Source organism: Phyllobates terribilis, unplaced genomic scaffold (genome assembly GCF_046119375.1).
Source record: "Phyllobates terribilis strain yellow unplaced genomic scaffold, ASM4611937v1 Scaffold_2__4_contigs__length_985480577, whole genome shotgun sequence".
In the NCBI taxonomy this organism is placed as follows: domain Eukaryota; kingdom Metazoa; phylum Chordata; class Amphibia; order Anura; family Dendrobatidae; genus Phyllobates; species Phyllobates terribilis.
Genome location: NW_027362762.1, coordinates 457,633,583 through 457,656,150, shown reverse-complemented (window position 1 = coordinate 457,656,150; position 22,568 = coordinate 457,633,583). Strand labels below are relative to the sequence as shown.

At 41.9% G+C, this 22,568-nt stretch overlaps 1 protein-coding gene across 5 annotated transcripts; it reads left to right on the top strand.

The window, feature by feature from the left end:
• Positions 1 to 61: 61 nt before the first annotated feature.
• Positions 62 to 22,532, top strand: ZBTB8A (zinc finger and BTB domain containing 8A). Of its 5 annotated transcripts, none has more exons than XM_073665675.1 (4): positions 62 to 314; positions 4,854 to 5,785; positions 17,437 to 17,606; positions 21,891 to 22,532. In XM_073665675.1, the coding sequence occupies exons 2-4, from the start codon at positions 4,867 to 4,869 to the stop codon at positions 22,206 to 22,208; spliced, it is 1,407 nt and encodes a 468-aa protein (XP_073521776.1). In that variant the 5' UTR covers positions 62 to 314; positions 4,854 to 4,866; the 3' UTR covers positions 22,209 to 22,532. The 5 variants fall into 5 exon arrangements, with proteins under 5 accessions (XP_073521776.1, XP_073521773.1, XP_073521775.1 ...); XM_073665672.1 differs by having other exon boundaries at positions 204 to 366; XM_073665674.1 differs by lacking the exon at positions 62 to 314 and adding an exon at positions 360 to 421.
• Positions 22,533 to 22,568: the final 36 nt, after the last annotated feature.

Sequence of the window (22,568 nt, the reverse complement as noted above, 5' to 3'; positions counted from 1 at the left end):
GCAGAATGCCTGTACGTGAGGAGCACTATGCCCAGCCAGTGCCAGCACATGGCCTGTCTGCACCCAGTGCTTGCCCTACATGCCTCACAGAGGATGGATCACAGCCTGGGGTTTCTACATCTGTACAGTGCCAGGATCGCACCACCCGGGTCACCACATGCCTTTCGCACAGGCACGCCACTCCTCCGGGTGTCTGCACACCCCCCTTAGGCGCGGCCCCTTTAAGACAGTCTCAGCCCTCGGGCGTCGTCACGTGACGGGTCTTTGTCCGAACATTCGGGCGACGGAAACAACACCGGAGAAATCAAAAGCGGGTGAGACGGGAAGCGGAGGCCCCCGAACACCCGGGAGGGGGTGGTGTCTGAGGTACGTGTCTGTGGTGCGGGGAGGCTGCGGCCAGCGGAGCAGTGCACTGGCTCAGGTGACCCGGGGGCGGCCGGGCGGGTGTGAATGTCAGCGCTACTCCCGGCAGGAGGGCCGCAGCATCACACTGCTGACAAGCCCGGCCTCAGGGAACACCGCCCACATGGACCGGTGACTGCGCCATCCGGGTCACCGACACCGGCTGATGGGGAAAAGGCAGCGGACAAAGAATAGATGCGGCGCACAAAGGGTGGAAGGTGGGCCACATTCGGGTAACACACCGGCACCGAATCTCCCGGTAAGGGTGTGGCATACGGCGGCAGCACTGGCTTCCAATTACGTTTCTACGGTGCTAACATTCCGCCTCTCCTTGAGTGACAGATGGCGGAGCGAATGGCCATGGCTGCCCTTAGTCCCGCCTTTACCGGCGAGGGGGATAGCCAATGGGAATGGCAGTTAAAGAGCCAGTGCTGCTGTGAGTGACACGTAGCCCCGCCAGTCAGCGGCCTGGTGGAAGAGCGATCAGTGCGTGTGTGACAGCTATTGTGGAGTGTCAGCGGTGTGTAGAGGAGGAGACGGCCGACACAGCTCGGTATAGCGCTGTCCTGCTACCTGGGGCACGTATCCTGTGTCACCCCCTGTATCTGCGGGACACCGCACAGGGCCCCAGCCTGGTCGGTAGCTTTCCCTCTAGGGAGCAGCACTTTAATGGTGGGGGCCATAATATGCGGCCACTGATCACATGTGCGCTGTTACCAGGGTCGGGTAAACAGTGGTGACCTGGGCAGAAGTTAGTGCTCGCACACAGCACCATCATTTACCTGCGCTGAGGTCAGGCCGTTAACGAGCGCGGTGGACAATATAGAAGTCATTCAACGTTTGTTTCCCGGCCTCTCTACACAGGATGATGAAAACTGATGGGGACAGAACAATCACTAGTAAAACCTACAGCATCATGTTCTCAGCAGCACTAATGCAGTTTACAGCCAGATGTGCTGCCGAGAATAATCACCTTTGTCCCGCCATATACAATCCAATCACCTGATGAATAAGCAGCAGTTTGCTCTTTTGTTGAGCGATTACTGACATGTTTCCACCTATGAACTATTGTCTGCGATGCCGGGATTTATGTACGTGGATGCTACATACACACACTGTGTGACACAAACACACATATACCTACACTGAATGTTACACATGTTTATACACATATGTATACAAGGAGCACATACTGTACATACAGGCGCGTATAATATATACACACTATGGAGGAAATGACTTACTAGTCTCTCATCTTCAGTATGTCTAGACTTTCACAGAGTACAGGACTTTTGGTGACATCACGGACATCCAAGGTCCTTATGCAATCTCAACATCTTAAACTACATTGATAATGCAGAACTGCTATTATCAATGTAACTAAATGGAAAAATTATTGCGATCCAGCGCTGTAGAAAAATTAGGAAGTATAAAATCTAAATATTTATTGAACAAACATATTTATAGAAAATGAATAAAAACGTAGGGGAAAAAGGCATGTATTACAGGCTTGTGTGTTTCGGACTGCTAAGATACCTTAGTCATAGAAATGCTAAGTTCAAATTTCCCAACGGCAAGCATAATCTTATATCTAGGCTAGGCTCACATCTGTGTAGTGGGATGGCACAGATGAGGGTAGCCTCACAGCTATGTAGTGGGATGGCACAGATGAGGCTAGCCTCACATCTATGTAGTGGGATGGCACAGATGAGGCTAGCCTCACAGCTATGTAGTGGGATGGCACAGATGAGGCTAGCCTCACAGCTATGTAGTGGGATGGCACAGATGAGGCTAGCCTCACATCTATGTAGTGGGATGGCACAGATGAGGCTAGCCTCACAGCTATGTAGTGGGATGGCACAGATGAGGCTAGCCTCACAGCTATGTAGTGGGATGGCACAGATGAGGCTAGCCTCACAGCTATGTAGTGGGATGGCACAGATGAGGCTAGCCTCACAGCTATGTAGTGGGATGGCACAGATGAGGCTAGCCTCACATCTATGTAGTGGGATGGCACAGATGAGGCTAGCCTCACAGCTATGTAGTGGGATGGCACAGATGAGGCTAGCCTCACAGCTATGTAGTGGGATGGCACAGATGAGGCTAGGCTCACAGCTATGTAGTGGGATGGCACTGATGAGGCTAGGCTCACATCTGTGTAGTGGAATGGCACCGATGAGGCTAGGCTCACATCTGTGTAGTACTGAGCGTTGACTGAAGTCACGCCTCTATGACTGAAAGCCGGGCTTTCAAAGCGGCCACGCGTCTTTAGGACTCTGTCATCCTTCAGAATAACCAAATATCTGCAGGTTAATAGCGTTTTTTGAAATTACAGGTTCCCTTTAAAGTTATGGCTAATAAAATGCTCTGTCTCGCTGCATTCGTCCAATACTTCGCCCATTATAATGGCCACAACTTTCTGATCTCAAATCTTGCAGCCATTGTACATCATAGTGTGCACAGTTTGGGATGAATGCAGCATGTGGTATCACCCTATGTATCCACATTTGTTTTCCATATAACTCAAGGGAATCCTCAATAAGTATAATAGGTAATTTTTGGAATAACTCCAGAAAAGCAATAAAACCCTGCTATACCCATTTCTTTTGTATGTTGATATTTTACAGTAAGCCCAGTGAAAATGCCTGTTAACTATTTGTAAAATAATGACCCGATTCATGAAGGTATATTCGCCAGCTACCTTCAAATGACGCAAAATTTCGAGTTCTGCCAAAATTTTGGTGTTTTTATGCCATTCCAGCTTTGTCAAAATCGGTGGAGCATGGGCAGGAAGGGGCATGGCTAAGCCCACTCATCTAATTCTCTAAATTGTATGCTACTTTAGTGGCATAAATTTCAACAGAAATATACTTTAGTGCCTGGGTAGAGTAACATTTCTAATATATTCCATTAGTAATTCATTAAAAGGAACCTGTCACCAGGTTTGTCTCATATGAGATACGGCCAGCACCTTTCAACCCTTATATACAGCATACTATAATGCTGTATATATGCCCCCGATCCGACCAGCAACAAAAGAAAAACATCTCTTATTTTACTCTCCTATGGGGCGGTCGGGTCTGAGGGGCGTCGCTGGTCCTGATCCGGCACCTCCCTTCTCCTTGTGATGCCGTCTTCCTTCTATGCTTCGTGCGGATCAGGGTTCCCCAACTCCAGTCCTCAAGGCCCGCCAACAGATCATGTTTTCAGGGTTTCCTTAGTATTGCACAGGTGATGGAATTATTGCTTGTGCAGGTGATGTAATTATCACCTGTGCAATACTGAGGAAATCCTGAAAGCATGGCCTGGTGGTGGGCCTTGAGGACTGGAGTTGGGGAACCCTGGTGTGGATGACGCATCCCTACGTCATCCACACAGTGTTCCCCATCATCGCTCTCCAGCTCAGGCGTACTTCTTTGACATTTCCCGGCGCATATGCACTGTAGTACTTTGCTCTGCCCTCAACAGGGCAGAAAAGCACGCCTGCGTAGGAGTGCGATGCTGGAGACCCTGTGTGGATGACGTAGGGAAGCGTCATCCACACGAAGCACAGAAGGAGGACGGCATCGAAAGAAGGGAGGCGCCAGACCAAGGCCAGCGACGTCCCTCGGACCAAAAAAGGTGTTTTTCTTTTTTGCAGGCTGGATTGGGTGCATATATACAGCATATTAGAATGCAGTATATGAGGGCTGAAGGGTGGTGGTCTTATATTATATGGGACAAACCTGGTGACAGGTTCCCTTTAAGTGGTGATCGTTTCTCAGTGAATTAGACACACCTTAGACCAGTGGACCCTTCCATGAAGACTGGCGCGCACAATGCCAGTCTTGATTATTTAGGCCATAAATATATTAATGTATTTACTTTATACAAATATCCAATGGGGGACTCCCAACCCTCCTCTGACAATAGATGGTTAGGAAAAGAATTGGCAATGTTGGATTTCAACTTGCCTTACTTCTTTGTTACACAGGAAATTCACGCTGGTAGTGGCCAATTTCTCCCCAATTTGAAAAAAAAAAATCGTTCCCAGCATTGTGTGCATGTTTATGGTAGAGTCAGTAGCTCTGACACTAAGGATGAATTTGGATGTCGGTCTACCGTGTTCTCAGTACAGACTGCAATTTATGGACTGGCCCCAGGTCTCTTGACCCAAACTTGAGAATTTCATATATGCCAGTGGGCCTGTGAAGTTTGGCTCAGGAGACCTGTGGCCAGTCTGTGCATTGCTGATCAAGCATAGTCACCTTAAAGGTGCTGTCCGGCTTTATTATATTAATGAGATCAGTGAGGGTCGGACACCCGGTACACCCAACGATCAACTAACACAGCTGAGCAATTGAATAGGAGACAATCTCTTTGAGCTCATTAAATGGATTTTTTTTAATTAATAAAATCTGTATTCCTCCCATGAGTTACTTTGCTCACTAGCCTTTTCCTCTACTACACAGTGCACTGGGAAGGATGGATTTCTCCTCTCATCATATTCGACTCCTGCAGCAGTTGGATGAACAGAGAAAGAAAGACCTGTTCTGTGACTGTCACATCATGGTAAAAGGCCAGATGTTCAAGGCTCATAGAAATGTGCTGTTTGCCAGCAGTGGGTATTTTAAAATGCTGCTGTCCCAAAGCTCTAAAGATACAAGTAAGCCCACAACCGCTACCTTTGATGTTTTCTCTGCCGACACATTCACTGCCATCCTAGATTTTGTGTATTCTGGCAAATTACCCCTTTCTGGGCAGAATGTCATTGAAGTTATGTCAGCCGCTAGTTATTTGCAAATGACAGATGTCATCAGCGTATGCAAAATGTTTATCAAATCCTCCCTGGACATCAATGAAAAAGATAAGGATGGCTTCTTTAGCTTGTCTGACAAAGACAATGGCAGCAACGGCACTGGATTTTATGCAGCAGGGTGGAGGACTGAAAACAGCCCAACACACACTCATGAAACAGCAGAGCATAGTCGTTTTATCGCCGGATACAACTACCCTCCTATCAACCCACGTTTGCATCGCCCTTTCTCTAAACATTCCCGTAAACCAGAGCATGTCCGCAAGCACCGCAGGCGGTTAATGACGGATACCCTGAACTCTGCATGTCTTACGTCGGTTCCGTTAGGCGACCTTGTGGGTGGCTCTGCAGAATGCATAGTCCATGATGAAGAGAATACAATGCAGGATGAAGAACCTCAATCGCATGAAGAATTGGTGTGCTCAAAGCCCGAAGATGACGACGATGGTGACACAGCTCAAAGCTGGCCAGAATCACCACAGCATGTAGATTCTGGAGACCAGGACATGGCTCCTCGTATCTCCAAGGCAGATGAGTTGTACAAAGCGATGCCTACCATCTTGGGTGTTATGTCTGGTTGGAGCGAAGGTGAGAGCTCTGTATGTTCATACTTAATCTCTGGTCATGAAAAGAAGTCTGTATTTTACCTAATCACTGCCTCCCGCAGTGTTACATTATCATAACCGTACATACATTGCTATATTACATGGAACGTTATATGAGAAACCCAGGAATCGTATTGTTAATGGTCATATCCTAATAGGAATACTTGTTTTATTAAAAAAGATTTATCGCCAGATCTCACGATAGATCTACTAGAGCACTTTAAAAATACATGTCAGAATGACTGTATAATCCTTTTTTTAAAGTAAATACTCCAGCCCCATCAGATGTGAAATATCTGTTTAATAATATACACTGTTTTGTTTCATGAAAGCTGATGTGTATCAATTAGTAGGTTTTAAAAATCTCTGCTGGTTATTATTCATTGGCTCATAACTGATGCAGCTTACTTGGCTGATTAACTTGTTAGAAGACCTAATGAGTTGGGCTGCACTTACGCAGCCTGGTCTGTGGTCGTTTAAGATCCACGATTGGCGGTCGTTTAATAACTTTTTTTTAGACAGGCAGGTCGCACTTCATGAGCACAGAACAATCGTTAATACAATTGTTCTGTGAGCATATAAAATCATTGTTTTTGACGAGATCTATCCTGTTTACTCCGGGCAAATAAATGTTTTTGGAGAAAGTAGAAGACCCATAAGTGGTAATATATGTTAAAAAAAAAAAAAATGCGTATAGCATTCTTTGGTGGAAGAAGGATTTTAAGCTCTCTATGGCCATTTTTTTTTAATCTGACTTGTCACTTTATGTGACAATGACTCTGGAATGCTTCAACATATCCCAGTGATTTTGAGACAGTTTTTTTCTTGACACATTATACTTTATTATAATGGTAAATTTAGGTTGATATGTTTTGCATTCATATAGAAAAATATCAGAAATTTGACAAATTAAAAAAAAAATTGCAATTTTCAATCTTTGAATGATTATCCCTTAAATCCAGATATTCACACCACACAAAAACATTAATAAATAACATTTCCCTCATGTCTGCCACACATCAGCATCATTTGTAAAATGTTACTTTATTTTTTTAGCATTTTAGAAGGTTTAAAAATTTAGCAGTAATTTTTCATTATTTTTTTTTTCAAGGAAATTTACAAAACGTATTTTTATATTCAGTTTTGAAGTGACTTTGGGGGCCCGATTTATTGGAAACTCCCAAAAGTGATACCATTTTAAAAACGGCACCCCACAACGTATTGAAAATTGCTTTCAGGTAGTTTATTTAACCCTTCAGGTGCTTTTTAGGAATTATTGCAAAGCGGCATGACCGGAATGAAAACGTTTATTGTTACCACCTAAGGCTATGTTCACACATGTTGGGTTTTTCAGCGTTACAAATCTGCAGCAAAACCCAATCTCTGGCAGCTGTGGAAAAAACGCAGGTTTTGCTGCATTTTTTTAATGCGTTTTTCTGAGTTTTTTCACTGTCCTTCTATTTATTTATGCATGTACATAAAGTTCTGTGAAGAAAAAAAAAAAGAAAAGAATCCCATTGTATTTTGCCATCAAAAACGCTGATGCAATTTTGGTGCGTTTTTTTCAGCGTTTTTTTTTTTTTTTTTCAACATCCATTACTTCCAATGGGTGAAAAAATGCTGAAAGAAGTGACATGCTTTATTTTCCAAAAACCCAACAAAGGCAGAAAATACACAACAGAAAAAAAACAAACGATGTGTGAACAGAGAATTCTGGTTTCTCATAGACTTTGCTGGTACTCCAAAACGCAGCTGAAAATTTGTACAAATATCTGCTGCAAAAAACTCTGAAAAACCCAACATGTGTGAACATAGCCTAAATGTTGGTAATTTCTGAACAGACTATTATAGCTGGCAAACTTTAAGGCTGTTATTTGGCCATTACATTTGGCAAACACCAGGAGCACACAAGATCTCAGGGTGCCGATGTGGTTAAAATGGGAGCCCCCACACTCTGTTAACCATCTAGATGCTGTAGTCACTATTCACAGCAGCAATTAAGGTGTAAAACAGCCCTAGTTGGTGCCAACACTGATCGTGGCTGATGCAGCAAGTTGTCAGCTATAATGTACAGGTGACAGTTACAGGATTGTCTCCTGTTGGGGAACGCTAGTCTCTTATATCGCAGGTCAGTAAAAAGATGCATTGGTGGTCACTAAGGGGTTGAACCTTTTACACGTGATGGTTTGGACAGACAAGAATGACTGACAATAATTGCTATAACATTAGGACCATGCCTAATATATGTCAGCTCTGCCCCCTTTGCTACTAACTAGAGTTGGTGCGAATTGATTCACAGGACCCAGTCCATTGGCTACATCAGTGACCTTTGGCAGCTGGACAGTAGCTATAAAAACCACCACTTTCCTGATTGCATCCATGGTTCATCTTTTGATTAGGTGGCCTGGAGCGACGTCATGGAAGGCCGGCTGATCAAAAGAAGACAGTTCTCATGGCTATGGTCTAAGCGGCCACAGAATACTGACATGGCCTATAGACTGGGGCCTGTGAATCGATTTGCACCAACTCTACCACTAAAGGGTCACAAAGCAGTTGGAGGAGTAGCTAAATCAGCTGTGCTCATGAGAGTGCTTAGAGCTAGGGGAAAAAGTAAAGTGCTTGTGGGAAATGTGGTTTATAGTGGTCACATGGTCAGCACTGAAAGGACCCCTATTTCACACTGAGCAGAGACCTGGAGCCGGAGGGGACAATTAGCCAGTGAGTATCTTTAGGCATGTTTGAGTTACTTTAAAAAGGTTAAGACCCCCATACATATTACACTAAAATCGGCTAAACTGACCGATATTTGCAGGTCTCCACTTTTCCCCGAATTTCAAAAGCCCTGGGAATAAGCTGCTACCAGAGGCTTTCTGAGAGAACACCAAAAACTTGGTTGAACCAAGTTTTTCTGAGTGTGGTGGAGTCGAGAGAGACCGCCATTGGCTGAACCATCGTTCGGCCAACTCTTGACTAATGTGTGTAGGGGCCTTCAAGATACAGGGACTTTGAAAATAAATTATAGATAGAAAAATGGATTTTCGGAAAATCCTTTTATGCTGCATTTAAAAAAACAAACAAAAAAACCCAGATTTTACAGCTTTACAATGTAAACCCTGAGCGTTTCCACTAAATGACTAAAATGTGATCTAACAAATCGTATTTGATTTGAAAGTGTATTAGAAAATCAGAAAATAGGAGGAATTAATAGGAGCCATTAAAAATGCTTGTAGTGCACCAAGAATTTTATTATGGTGGTAGCTGTATTTTTAATGGCTCAATAAAAGCTATGTTTTATTCAAGTTTATAGCCTGATACGCTGGATCATTCCTCCTATTTTCTGATTCATGAACCAGGCTGCTCTGGCCGGATCCGAGCGAGGCTGCGACTGCACCACACCCCAATGGTGAGTGGACTTTATCCATTTTTTTTTTCTTGTATTAGAAAATAGCTGGAAGAGTTGTTTAAATGGGTTGTCCGGTCCAAACATATACTAGACAAACTTATTGCGCACTGACCAAAATATTATCTAGTATACTGATGGAAATCGGTCTATTTTTTTTTTTTTTCACGTACAAGGAATAAAAACAGACATCTAAATGAGGCCTTACTCAAAGATTTATACACTGTGTGCACAATTATTAGGCAAGTGATTATTTTGACCATATCATAATTTTTATGCAGATTTTCCAACTCCAAACTCTATAATCCTGAATGCTTATTGGATGAAGCAGATCAGGTGATGTGTATTTGTGTAATGAGGGAGGGTGACGCCTAAGGATACATCACCCTTTATCAAGGTGTGCAGAATTATTAGGCAGCTTGTTTTTCTCATGCAAAATGGGCCAAAAAAAGATTTAACTGACTCTGAAAAGTACAAAATTGTTAGAAGTCCTACAGAGGGATGAAGAACTCTTCTAGAAATTGCTAAGATATTGGGGTGTGATTGCAGAACCATCAAAAGTTTTCTTTCAAATAGTCAAGAGGTTGCGAAAAACATGTAGAGGGGGAAAAAAGATACACATTAAAAGGACTCTGTCAGCACAGAATGACTGTTCAAACCAAGTACAGCCACTCTGTGCATCACAGCGGGGCCAAACATTTAAATACACCTTCCCACCTGCTTGGTTTCCATCTATCTCCACCTTTCTCTTGCTCTATGAAGTCAGAGCTGTCAATCAAAGAAGAGGGGGGAGGGTAGAGATAGAGGTACAAGCAGGTGGGAAGGTGATACTTTGGTGATGCGCAGTGCGTGATCAAAGTAACTTCTCCCTGTGCAGCACTGACAGGCTGTATAGCACAGGGATGCTGCTGCATCTCTATGCTATACAGGCTATCAGACTGCAAAAAGTGAAAGTCCCATAGGGGGACAAAGTGTAAATGTTCAAAAAGTGTCAGAAAGTGAAGAAAAAAAATAAATCCCAAAATAAAAATATATTGTACCCATGAATAAATATTATTCTGAAAAAAAAACAAACAGAAGTACACATGTTTGTTGTCGCCGCAACTGGAACGACCTGATCTATAAAACTGTCCCGCTAGTTAACCCCCTTTAGTGAAGACGGTAAAAAAAATAAAAAAGCTAAATTTTTTGCTTTATCATACCGCCAAACAAAAAATGGAATAAAACGCGATCAAAAAGACGAATGTAAATAAAAATGGTACCTCTGAAAACGTCATCTTGTCCCGCAAAAAACAATCCGCCATGCAGCTCCATTAGCCAAAAAATAAGTTATAGCTCTCAGAATAAGTGATGCAAATTTATTTTTTTTTTCTATAAAATAGTTTGTGTAAAAGCGCCAAAACAAAAAAAAACTATTATAAATGTGGTACCACTGTCAACGTACGGACCCGAAGAATGAAGCTACCTTAAAAATTTTACCACGGAACGGCATAACAAAAAAACAATTCCTGAATTGTTGCTTTTTGTTTATTCTGCCTCCCAAAAATCTGAATAGAAAGCGATCAAAAAATGGCACATGCCTGAAAATGGTACCAATAAAAACGTCAACTCGCCCCGCAAAAAACAAGTCGTCACATGACTCTGCCGACCAAAATATGGAAAAATGATAGCTATCAAAATATGGCGATGCAAAAACTAGTCTTTGCAAAAAAAGCGTCTTTTAGTGTGTGACAGCTGTCAATCATAAAAACCCAATCTGGCATCGCTGTAATCGCACCGACCCGAAGAATAAAGTCGTCTAATAATTTATACCGCATGAGGAACAGCGTAAAAAATAAACTCTAGGGTGAGAGTTGTGTTGGGGTTAGGATTTTTTCAAAAGTAAAGAAAAAAAAAATGACGATATGGCGCAAGTGCTTGCTACTTGAGTTTGCATCGGGTGCTCGGGTATGCACTGAGTATCGCGGGTGCTCCAGTGACATTCTCGAGTCTCTGCCACATATGCTTCGCGGCCAAAAAAACCTTGCAGAGATTGCACGAGCGATTCCTGCATGTTTTTTTTTTTGTGTGTCTAACAACCTTGAAACATGCTGGGCAGGGACTCAAGGATGTCACTTGAGCACTCGTGATACATGGTGAATACTGAGTACCTGATGCAAACTTAAGTAGCGAGCACTTGCGCTCAAGACTAACGACAACTTATTCAATACGATGACCTAATGTTATCAAATTCTGTGTCGTACCTCTGGATTCAAAATGTTCACTATACCCCTTGATAAAATCCTTGAGGGGTCTAGTTTCCAAAATGGGGTCACTTGTTGGGGGTTTCCACTATTTAGGTACATCAGGGGCTCCCCCAACGCAACACAGGCGTCCGCTAATTCTAGCAAATTTTATATTCAAAAAGTCAAATGGCGCTCCATCCCTTCTGAATCCTGCCGTGTGCCCAAACAGTGGTTTTCCGCCACGTATGGGGTATTGACGTGCTGAGGAGAAATTGCACAACAAATTTTGTGGTCCATTTTTTCCTGTTACCCCTGCGAAAGTAAAAAAAAATTGGGGTCTAAAGTAACATTTTTGTGAAAAAAGTTAAATGTTCATTTTTTTTCTTCCACATTCCTAAAATTCCTGTGAAGCACGTGAAGGGTTAATAAACTTCTTGAATGTGGTTTTGAGCACCTTGAGGGGTGCAGTTTTTACACTGGTGTCACTTTTGGGTATTTTCTGTCATAAAGGCCCCTCAAAGTCACTTCAAATGTGATGTTGTCCCTAAAAAAAAAAGTTTTGTAAATTTTGTTGGAAAAATGAGAAATCGAAGGTCAAATTTTAACCCTTATAGCTCCCTAATAAAAAAAAAAAAAAAATGTTGGTTCCAAAATTGTGCTGATGTAAAGTAGACATGTGGGAAATGTTATTTATTAACTATTTTGAGTGACATATCTCTGACTTAAAGGCATGAAAATTAAAAGTTTGACACATTTCCGATTTTTTTCTCAAATAAACAAAAGTGATATTGATGAAATGTTACCACTATCATGAAGTACAATATGTCACGAAAAATCATTCTCAGAATTAGGGGAATCCGTTGAAGCGTTCCAGAGTAATTACCTCATAAAGTGACAGTGGTCAGAATTGTAAAAATTGGCCTGGTCATTAACGTGCAAACCACCCTCGGGCGTAAAGGGGTTAAAGCTAGAATAGCTAGTTCAATCTCTTTGAGTTGAAGATGAACTCAAAATTAATTCCCAAACCTATGGCTAGTTTTTAGAAGACACTTTCTTCAGGCAGTGGTACAGGAAAAAGTCTACATCTTTCAAGAGAACCACGATTTTTATGCAGCACGCTGTTCCATCACTTGCATAGAAGTCTCCTCTGCTTGTCTAGCAAGTTAACACCGGAATGACATGGTCCTTTCCTCACTTGACCTAAACCCGATGGAGAACTTGTGAGCCCTTCGTAAATGAGAGATTTATGGCAAAGGGAAATGGTACACCCCTCTGAACAGCGTCTGGGAGGCTGTGGTTGGTGCTGCCCAAAAAGTTAATTGTCACAGATTAAGAAACTGACAGACTCCATGGATGGAAGGACTTATTGAAAAGAAGGGTGACGATATTGGTCACTGACTGTTTTTTTTTTTTTTTTTTGTACATTTTGAGTTGTTTGGTTTTTACTCCCACTTTAACAGATGAAAATAAACAAATGAGATGGGGAAAAATTAGGTTTTTCTTATAGTTACATAATAAGTCTGCACACATAGATATGCTCCTAAGAAAGACATAACCTCAATTTTACTTTCTTACGTTTTCAGGTTTATAAATCTTTTGGACTGACAGCACTGTAGTTTAATGATAAAATTAATCATCAAATACAACACAAATTGCCTAACTATTGTGCACACAGTGTATATTTATGCTGCAATATTCTCAAGCAACATGTTGGGCTACTTAACATGAGTCAATTGAGTGATCAGGAAGGCTTAATGATTTACTTTATTGATCCAGTAAGTAGAGATGAGTGGATCAGGCAAAATATGAATTCGCCTGTTCTCATGGATTTTCCCAGGAAAGTTGATTTGTGAAAAACTCATTCTCTGCAAATTTAATGTCCCTTATTATGCTCTGGGGTCTTTCTAGATCCAGGAGCATAAATGTAAGATGTAAAGAATAAAAAAGAAAAATTCCTTATCCTCAACCCTACCACTCCATCTCCGGTCCCTCCACTCATCACCGTTACCTGTCCGATCCTCACTGCATCTTCAGATCGCTGCCCCCTGCAGTTCCCGGGCCTCGCACGCTGTGACCTCATGATCCGTGACTTTCCATGCTTGGCAGAACCCTCCCGGGCCCCTTCAAAGCTGAAAGACTCGGCCCAGCGTAAGAGATCAGGGATTTTAGCATGAGCGGTGGGGATCGATCCTTGCCGCATCTTCAGGATAGGTGATCCAGAGAGGTGAGCGGAAATTTGAGTATAAGGATTTTTTTCTTTTTTATCTTTTGATGGCCTTTTATGGTTCAGAAAATTGATGGCCAGTAGTCACTATTTTGCTAAATCCGTGTGGAAGCGAATTACTAAAAATCAGCATTTTGACCAATTTTTTGAATTTTTGTAAAATTCAATTTCTTTTCTTTAATCAAGTACATTTTTATTCATTTTATAACAATTGCACAAATACAAATAACATTATCAAACAATGTGTTTAACCCCCCCTCTCCCCAAACATATGTTATTCAGAATACCATATCGTAAGTATATGTCCACACAAAACAGAATAAATCAGGCCGATCAAGACCAGCCAAGTCGAAAGGCACAGAGCTGTTTGGCATTTGTTAACACAATGTGTAGTGATTCCATAACCACTATAACCCCTGGTAAAAATTATGGAATCACTGGGATCGGAGGATGTTCATTCAGTTGTTTAATGTTGTTGAAAAAAAGCAGATCACAGACATGGCACAAAACAAAAGTCATTTCAAATGGCAACTTTAGGGCTTTAAGAAACACTAAAAGAAATCAAGATTAAAAATGTGGTACTCAGTAAGGGTAATTTTTTTCAGACCAAGCAGAGGGAAAAATTATGGAATCACTCAATTCTGAGGAAAAAATTATGGAATCACCCTGTAAATTTTCATTTCCAAAACTAACACCTGCATCAAATTAGATCTGCTCGTTAATCTGCATCTAAAAAGGAGTGATCACACCTTGGAGAGCTGTAGCACCAAGTGGACTGACATGAATCATAGCTCCAACACGAGAGATGTCAATTGAAACAAAGAAAAGGATTATCAAACTCTTAAAAGAAGGTAAATCATCACACAATGGTGCAAAAGATGTTAGTTGTTCAGTCAGCTGTGTCTAAAATCTGGACCAAATACAAACAACATTAGAAGGTTGTTAAAGGCAAACATACTGGTAGACCAAGGAAGACATCAAAGTGTCAAGATCGGAAACTTAAAGCAATATGTCTCCAAAACAGGAAATGCACAACAAAACAAATGAGGAGCGAATGGGAGGAAACTGGAGTCAATGTCTGTGACCGAACTGTAAGAAACCGCCTAAAGGAAATGGGATTTACATACAAAAAAGCTAAACATAAGCCATCATTAACACCTAAACAGAAAAAAACAAGGTTACAATGGGCTAAGGAAAAGCAATCGTGGACTGTGGATGACTGGATGAAAGTAATATTCAGTGATGAATCGCGAATCTGCATTGGGCAAGGTGATGATGCCGGAACTTTTGTTTGGTGCCGTTCCAATGAGATTTATAAAGATGACAGCATGAAGAGAACATGCAAATTTCCACAGTCATTGATGATATGGGGCTGCATGTCAGGTAAAGGCACTGGGGAGATGGCTGTCATTACATCTTCAATAAATGCCCAAGTTTACATTGATATTTTGGACAGTTTTCTTATCCCATCAATTGAAAGGATGTTTGGGATGATGACAATTTTTCAAGATGATAATGCATCCTGCCATAGAGCAAAAACTGTGAAAACATTCCTTGAAAGAAGACACATAAGGTCAATGTCATGGCCTGCAAATAGTCCGGATCTCAATCCAATTGAAAATCTTTGGTGGAAGTTGAAGAAAATGGTCCATGACAAGGCTCCAACCTGCAAAGCTGATCTGGCAACAGCAATCAGAGAAAGTTGGAGCCAGATTGATGAAGAGTACTGTTTGTCACTCATTAAGTCCATGCCTCAGAGACTGCAAGCTGTTATTAAAGCCAGAGGTGGTGCAACAAAATACTAGTGATGTATTGGAGTGTTCTTTTGTGTGTTTGTTTTTCATGATTCCATAATTTTTTCCTCAGAATTGAGTGATTCCATAATTTTTTTCCCTCTGCTTGGTCTGAAAAAAATTACTCTTACTGAGTACCACATTTTTAATCTTGATTTCTTTGTGTTTCTTAAAGCCCTAAAGTTGCCATTTGAAATGACTTTAGTTTTGTGCCATGTCTGTGATCTGCTTTTTTTCAACAACATTAAACAACTGAATGAACATCCTCTGAGCCCGGTGATTCCATATTTTTGCCAGGGGTTGTAGTACACATCTAACAAGACCCTATCAGGGCTTATAATTGATTGTCTCCAGGCCAGGGCCCCCATAGTTTATCAATATATTTATTTCTATCCCTTTTGAGGTATACCTCCTTTTTCCAATGATATAAGGGACTTAACTTGTTTAATAAACTCTCTGCCTGTCGGGAGTTGCAGAAATCCAGTTTTTAGCAATCAGTTTTCTAGCCATGTATAGTAATTGCGCTATGGCAAGTTTCCAAGTCTCAACAGTCCTAGTCTCGTCTACATATCCCAGTATGCAGGTGACAGTGTTACTAGTCACCACGCACCCATAAGCTGACTCTATATAGCCCAAAACTGCTCCCCAATATGTGTGTAAACGCAGGCATGACCATAACATGTGCAATACCCCTGCTTCCTGTTGGGCGCACCTCAGGCATCCAGAATCAGTTCTAAGACCTATTTTAAACATCATTTTAGGTGATCTGCACACTCTATGAATGACATAGTTGTTTGGACTCACTAAGCGAAAGATTGGGTATGTAGTCCAGCACCGAAGCCCACTCATCATCTTTGATAACACCAATATCCATCTCCCATTTCTGTTTAACCAACAGAGGGAAGTTCTTAAGGAAGACAAAGAGAAAGTCATTGTAGACACTGGATATTACCCCCTTCGTGGCTCCAATAAAATTCAATTTCACTCATTTTATTCGTTCATCGCTACCAATAAACCCTCCTTACCGAGGAAAGCCACCACACAGCTTTTGACTTAAAGTGTAAGAGAACAGTTGTTTTTAATGTTTATTTCATAAATCAATAGTACACATGAAAATTAGCAACTTTGTAACATCTTATTTGAAATATATGCTCATTCTCTGCCAAAATTGATCAGTCATTATCAAAATTCTCAATTCTGAAGTAAAATCTGTATTAAGTGAAGACACTTTCCCATTACTGAGATAGGAGATGGCAGCTGCTACTGATAAGATGCTATGGAGAGGGGGAGGAGCTGTCTCTGGCTCCTCCCATCGACATAGAATATCAGTAGCAGCTGCAATCTCCTATCTCCGTAATGGGGAATACAGATTTTACTTTAGAATTGAGAATTTTGATAATGACTGATCAATTTTATCAGAGAAAGAAGCACATTTTTCTGATAATGTTAAAGTTGCTTATTTTCATGTGCACTATTGCTTTCTGAAATAAAAATTAAACAGTGATTACGCTTTAAATTCTAGCTGCCAGAAGCCACCACTAGGAGAAGTGACGAGCAAATACTGGTACCACTGAACTAAATGTCTGTATATAGCACCACCTAGTGGCAGCTGCAAGCAGAAGAAGATAAGTGTAGACAATATAGTATATATAAAAAGTTGTAATATTGATGAAAGTATCAAGAATCTTGAAAAATCCTGTTTCTCCTAGGAAGAGATAGCAAATCAACCCATAGGAGCGCTATGGAGAGCACAATCAGACAGACTTGCTTCATGCAGCCTGGTACCTTGATTTAAGAAAATATTGACCATGTGTAAGACTGTACAGTGTTTGGGGGATTAGATTTACTAGAGTTGAACCTACTGTGTAACAACCAACATGTATTCACAAAAAAAGTTAAACCAGCTCCTGAATTGTTACTCGATGTTTATGTATGCACACATTGGAAGCCACCTCTTCTTGTATTCTCATTATATAATTTTTCTATTGCTAGATGATCTGAGTCCTGTGAGGTTTAAATGTCCGTTCTGCACCCACACGGTCAAACGCAAAGCTGATCTTAAGCGTCACCTGCGCTGTCACACAGGAGAGCGGCCATACCCTTGTGAGGCCTGTGGAAAGAGGTTCACACGCTTGGAGCATCTCCGGAACCATTTTCAAACTGTATGTAATTGTATTTATACTAATTTATATTGGTCATTCTGTGTATTCTCTTCTGTGGGTACCTTTTGCAACATCTTTTCAGTCTAAGGCTGCGTTCACACATTGCGTATTTTTACGCTGCGTATTTTCCTGCTTTTTTTACCTGCGTTTTTTTACGCAGGTAAAAAAAGCACCTCCATTCACACACTGCGTAAAAAAGCGCAGCAAAAAACGCAGTGTGAAAAATGAAGGGTGACATGTGTACTGTCTGTGTCTGTGTGTCTATGTGTCGTGTGTGTGTGTCCCTAGCAGTGTATGGACAGACTATGGATACTCACCTACCCGTTGGATGAGAGACGCGTCTGCTCCGGTCCCGCACTTGCAGCATCTGCCGTGAAGCGATCAGCAGACTGTCATGTGACCGGCTTGTAATCAGCTGACCGGAAGCCGGTTAGCTAACAGCTGATCAGCTCACCGGCAGATGCTGGAAGCGCGGCATTGGAGCGGACCGGACGCCTCTCCCCTGACATCGGGTAGGTGAGTATCCATCCTGCGCCTCCGTAAAAAAGCGCTGGAATTACGCAGTGTGTGAACACCGCTGCGTAATTCCATCGCTTATAATGGGCACAATAGAGAGAAAGCGCAGGACGCAGCTGCGTAAAGAATTGACATGCCAATTCTTTACGCAGTTGCGCTTTCCCGCTGCTTAAAATTACACAGTGTCTGAACGACAAAGTGAATTTCCCATTCACTTTGCTGGCAGACAGAAAGCGTATTTTCGCGCGCGCTTTTTGAAAATACGCAATGTGTGAACGCAGCCTAAAAACAAAACTGCAAATACACCCCCCCCCCCCTCTCCCCCCCTCCCCCCCTCCTACTGGGCACCATATATGCATACAGAGCTGGTCAGTAATATTTACACACAGCATCTTATCTATACCTGTGGAGACAGCCAGGATGTATTTTATCACAACACTGAGCTCTGAACATGGAGCTCCACAAGCTAGCATGTAGTGAAAATAGAAAACAACTAAATTGGCCAACAATTTAGTGCAGCTCGAATCTTCCAGCACGTACAGTGGGTATGAAAGTATTCAGACCCCTTTAAATTTTTCAGGTCTCTCCAGAGATGCTCAATTGGGTTTAGGTCAGGGCTCTGGCCGGGCCAGTCAAGAATGGTCACAGAGTTGCTCTGAATCCGCTCCTTTATTATTTTAGCTGTGTGCTTAGGGTCATTGTCTTGTTGGAAGGTGAACCTTCGTCCAAGTCTGAGGTCCAGAGCACTCTGGAAGAGGTTTTCATCCAGGATATCTCTGTACTTGGCCGCATTCATGTTTCCTTCAATTGCAACCAGTCGTCCTGTCCCTGCAGCTGAAAAACACCCCCATAGCATGATGCTGCCACAGATGATGAGCAGTGCCTGGTTTTCTCCACACATACCGCTTAGAATTATCACCAAAAAGTTCTATCTTCATCTCATCAGACCAGAGAATCTTATTTCTCATAGTCTGGGAGTCCTTCATGTGTTTTTGCGCAAACTCTATGCGGGCTTTAATATGTCTTGCACTGAGGAGAGGCTTCCGTCGGGCCACTCTGCCATAAAGGCCCGACTGGTGGAGGGCTGGAGTGATAGTTGACTTTGTGGAACTTTCTCCCATCTCCCTACTGCATCTCTGGAGCTCAGCGACAGTGATCTTGGGGTTCTTCTTTACCTCTCTCACCAATGCTCTTCTCCCACATTTGCTCAGTTTTGCTGGACGGCCAGGTCTAGGAAAACTTCTGGTGGTCCCAAACTTCTTCCATTTAAGGATTATGGAAACCACTGTGCTCTCATTTTCTGGTCAATATGGCCATGTGAGGACTTATTTTTTGCGGAACAAGTTGTACTTTTGAACGACACCGTTGGTTTTACCATATCGTGTACTAGAAAACAGGAATAAAATTCAAGTTCGGTGAAACTGAAAAAAAAAAGTACAATTCCACAGCTTTTTTTTTTTTTTTTCTTTTTTTTTTACCACTTTCATTGAATGCTAAAACTGACCTGCCATTATGAGTTTGTAGATACCAAACATGTACAGGTTCTTTTTTTAAGCAGTGGAAAAAATATCCCAATTTTCTTTTTTTTTTTTACAAAATGTCACCATTTTCCAAGACCCGTAGCGTCTCCATTTTTTTGTGATCTGGGGCCGGGTGAGAGCTTGTTTTTTGCACACAGCTGACTTTTTTTATTGATACCATTTTGGGGTAGATATGTTTTATTGCAATGTTGCGGCGACCAAAAAACGTAATTCTGGTGTATTTTTTTTTTTCGCATTACGCTGTTTAATTGATCGGATTAATTCTTTTTATATAGTGATAGATCAGGCGATTCTGAACGCGGCGATATCAAATGTGTATATTTGATTTTTTTTTTTTCATTATTTTGAATGGGACAAAAGGGGGTTATTTAAACTTCTATTTTGTTTTAATGATTTTTTTTTTTTTTAACGTTTCACTTGCTTTAATAGTCTCCATGGGAGACTAGAAGCTGCGATCATCGCCTGTGTGTAGCAGAAATGCTCACTTGCTATGAGCGCCGACCACTGGGTGGCGCTCATAGCATCCTGGCAATGATAACTGCAGGGGTCTCCTGTAGACATGCCAAACCATCGGCGACCTACAGTCACTTGACACGGGCACCGATGGGTGGGACTAGTGACGTCCCTTCCACCCCGGCCATGTTAGATGCCGCTGTCAGATTTCCAGCCAAAACGGTGCAGGCTCGTCCCCGGAGCCAAAGAGAGACACGTCATGTGCTATACATGTAAGGCACATGTCGTTAAGGGGTTAAAAGTAAAAAAGATTAAAGCATAATCGTTATTTCATAAATCAATAGTACGCAGGAAATTAAGCAACATTGTAATATCAAAGAAATCTTTCTCCTCCTGGACTGATCTTTCTTGGAGGAGCTAAAGGCAGACACAGACATTCTGCTGCAGGTTCTCTTTAGACTATAGTTACAATTCTCCAAAGAACTTTTTGAGCACCAACTATTATCGCCTATCTCAGTAATGAGAAAATCTGTAGCCACGGAAGACAGATTTTATCCGTGACATTTATTTATTTTACTCGCTTATATAGCGCCATTAATTCCACAGCGCTTCAGACATTATCATTGCTGTCCCCATTGGGGCTCACAAGCTAGATTCCCTATCAGTATGTCTTTGGAGTGTGGGAGGAAACCCATGCAAACAGTGGTGATTCTAGGCTCCAGTCTATAGTTTTGACCAAGAAAAAAAAGTTCTTCCCTCTGTCAGGGCTGTACCGTATTTTTCGGACCATAAGACACACCTAGGTTTTAGAGGAGGGAAATAGGAAAAAAAATAAGCAAAAAATGTGTTCATGATGCACTATTATGGGGGAGGGGGTCTGCTGCTGATACTGTTATAGGGGTAATGTCCCCCAATTCTGTTAATATCCTCCTTCCTGGTATGCGTGGCCCTCATCCCCATCCTGGCATGAATGGCATCCCTTGATTCCCTCATCCTGGTATGCTTGGCACCCCTTGATTCCCTCATAACGCTGCCCACAAAAAAATAATCACTCACTTCCTCTCTCCTCTAGTGCTGCGTCCCGCTCTGCTGCTGACACTGTGAGCCGCGCATGGCGTACCTGCCATGCTCCCTCACACAGTGAAGTGCTGTGCCGAATAGTCACTGCTCCCCACGCTGTTACTGTGTGCGTGGGGAGTAGTGACCATTCAGTCTCTTAAATAGCGCGCATGGCAGTCTGTGTGCCCGCTACTGAAGACAATGAATATTCACTACAACCCATGGGAGTGGGTTGTAGCGAATATTCATGAGCTTTAATAGCGGGCACACAGACCGCCGGCCGCATACGGTACCTATGCATAGGATATTACATATTTATTATTCCAGATACCCACCTTTAACACTTATCAACCCCTTTTATGGGTAAAGAGGTTGATAACCTGAAGAAAGGTTATTTTACTTGTAAATAAAAACAATTATATTGACAGTCTATTTTGTGGGGTGAACATGACTATTACATTGAGAGCTGACGTTATGCTTCATTCACACCTTTGTTTGAACAGTTTCTGAGATCTTATAATTTGTGCCAAGAACAGCATTATGTCCTGTCACATGAAAGGTTTTTCCTTTTAAAATCATGGATAACATTTTAGGGACGAAAAGGTGTGCATGAAGACTTCAGAATTTGCCACATCGCACTATGTACGAATTATCTGTAGTCAATGGATATTATTAGTTTTCAATAAACTAGCTTTCTCCTATCCCTTCAACCTAGATCCATGAAGCTGGCAAACTCATCTGCAGACGTTGCAAACTACCAGTCACCGAAGTAACAGGTCGAGTAATTCAAGATGGTACAAGAAGGTACCGTCTATGTCATCCGTGTTTATCAGAAGCTGGTTTGGATAATGTCAACTTTGATTTTGGGGATGACCAACCCCTAGTGCTACCTCCTGAAAATGAGCGGGAGCAAAGTTGGAACTTCAAAGATGACATTAAAGAAGAGAACAGCGGCGATCACCCAGTATCAGAACTGGTTATCCAAGAAATAGAGGACAGTGAAGAGGAAGACTCAAAATCTCAAATAAAGTGAAGGAGCAAAAAAATAGACTTCGAAGAACTTTTATTGGTTTCCTCGTCCTCCCTCACAAAACTGACTATGATGTTAACGCCTACTTAGTGTTGTAATTTTATCTGTGTCCATGGTTGTTTTTACTGATTTGCTGTATTGTGCACCACTCCTTTTAGTAGCAGCAGTATCATATCTTAAAGAATGACACTAGTAAAGTCTGGATTCCAGTTTTCCTCATGAATGTTAGTTTGGCAATGACCAACTTTTCCTTTCTTGTAAATATCTGGTATAAACCCCTTCCCTCTGTGAAATATTCCTCTATGTTAAATATATTTCTCAAAGTTTGTCTGTAATGAAGGAATCCTTTTTATGAACGCTCCA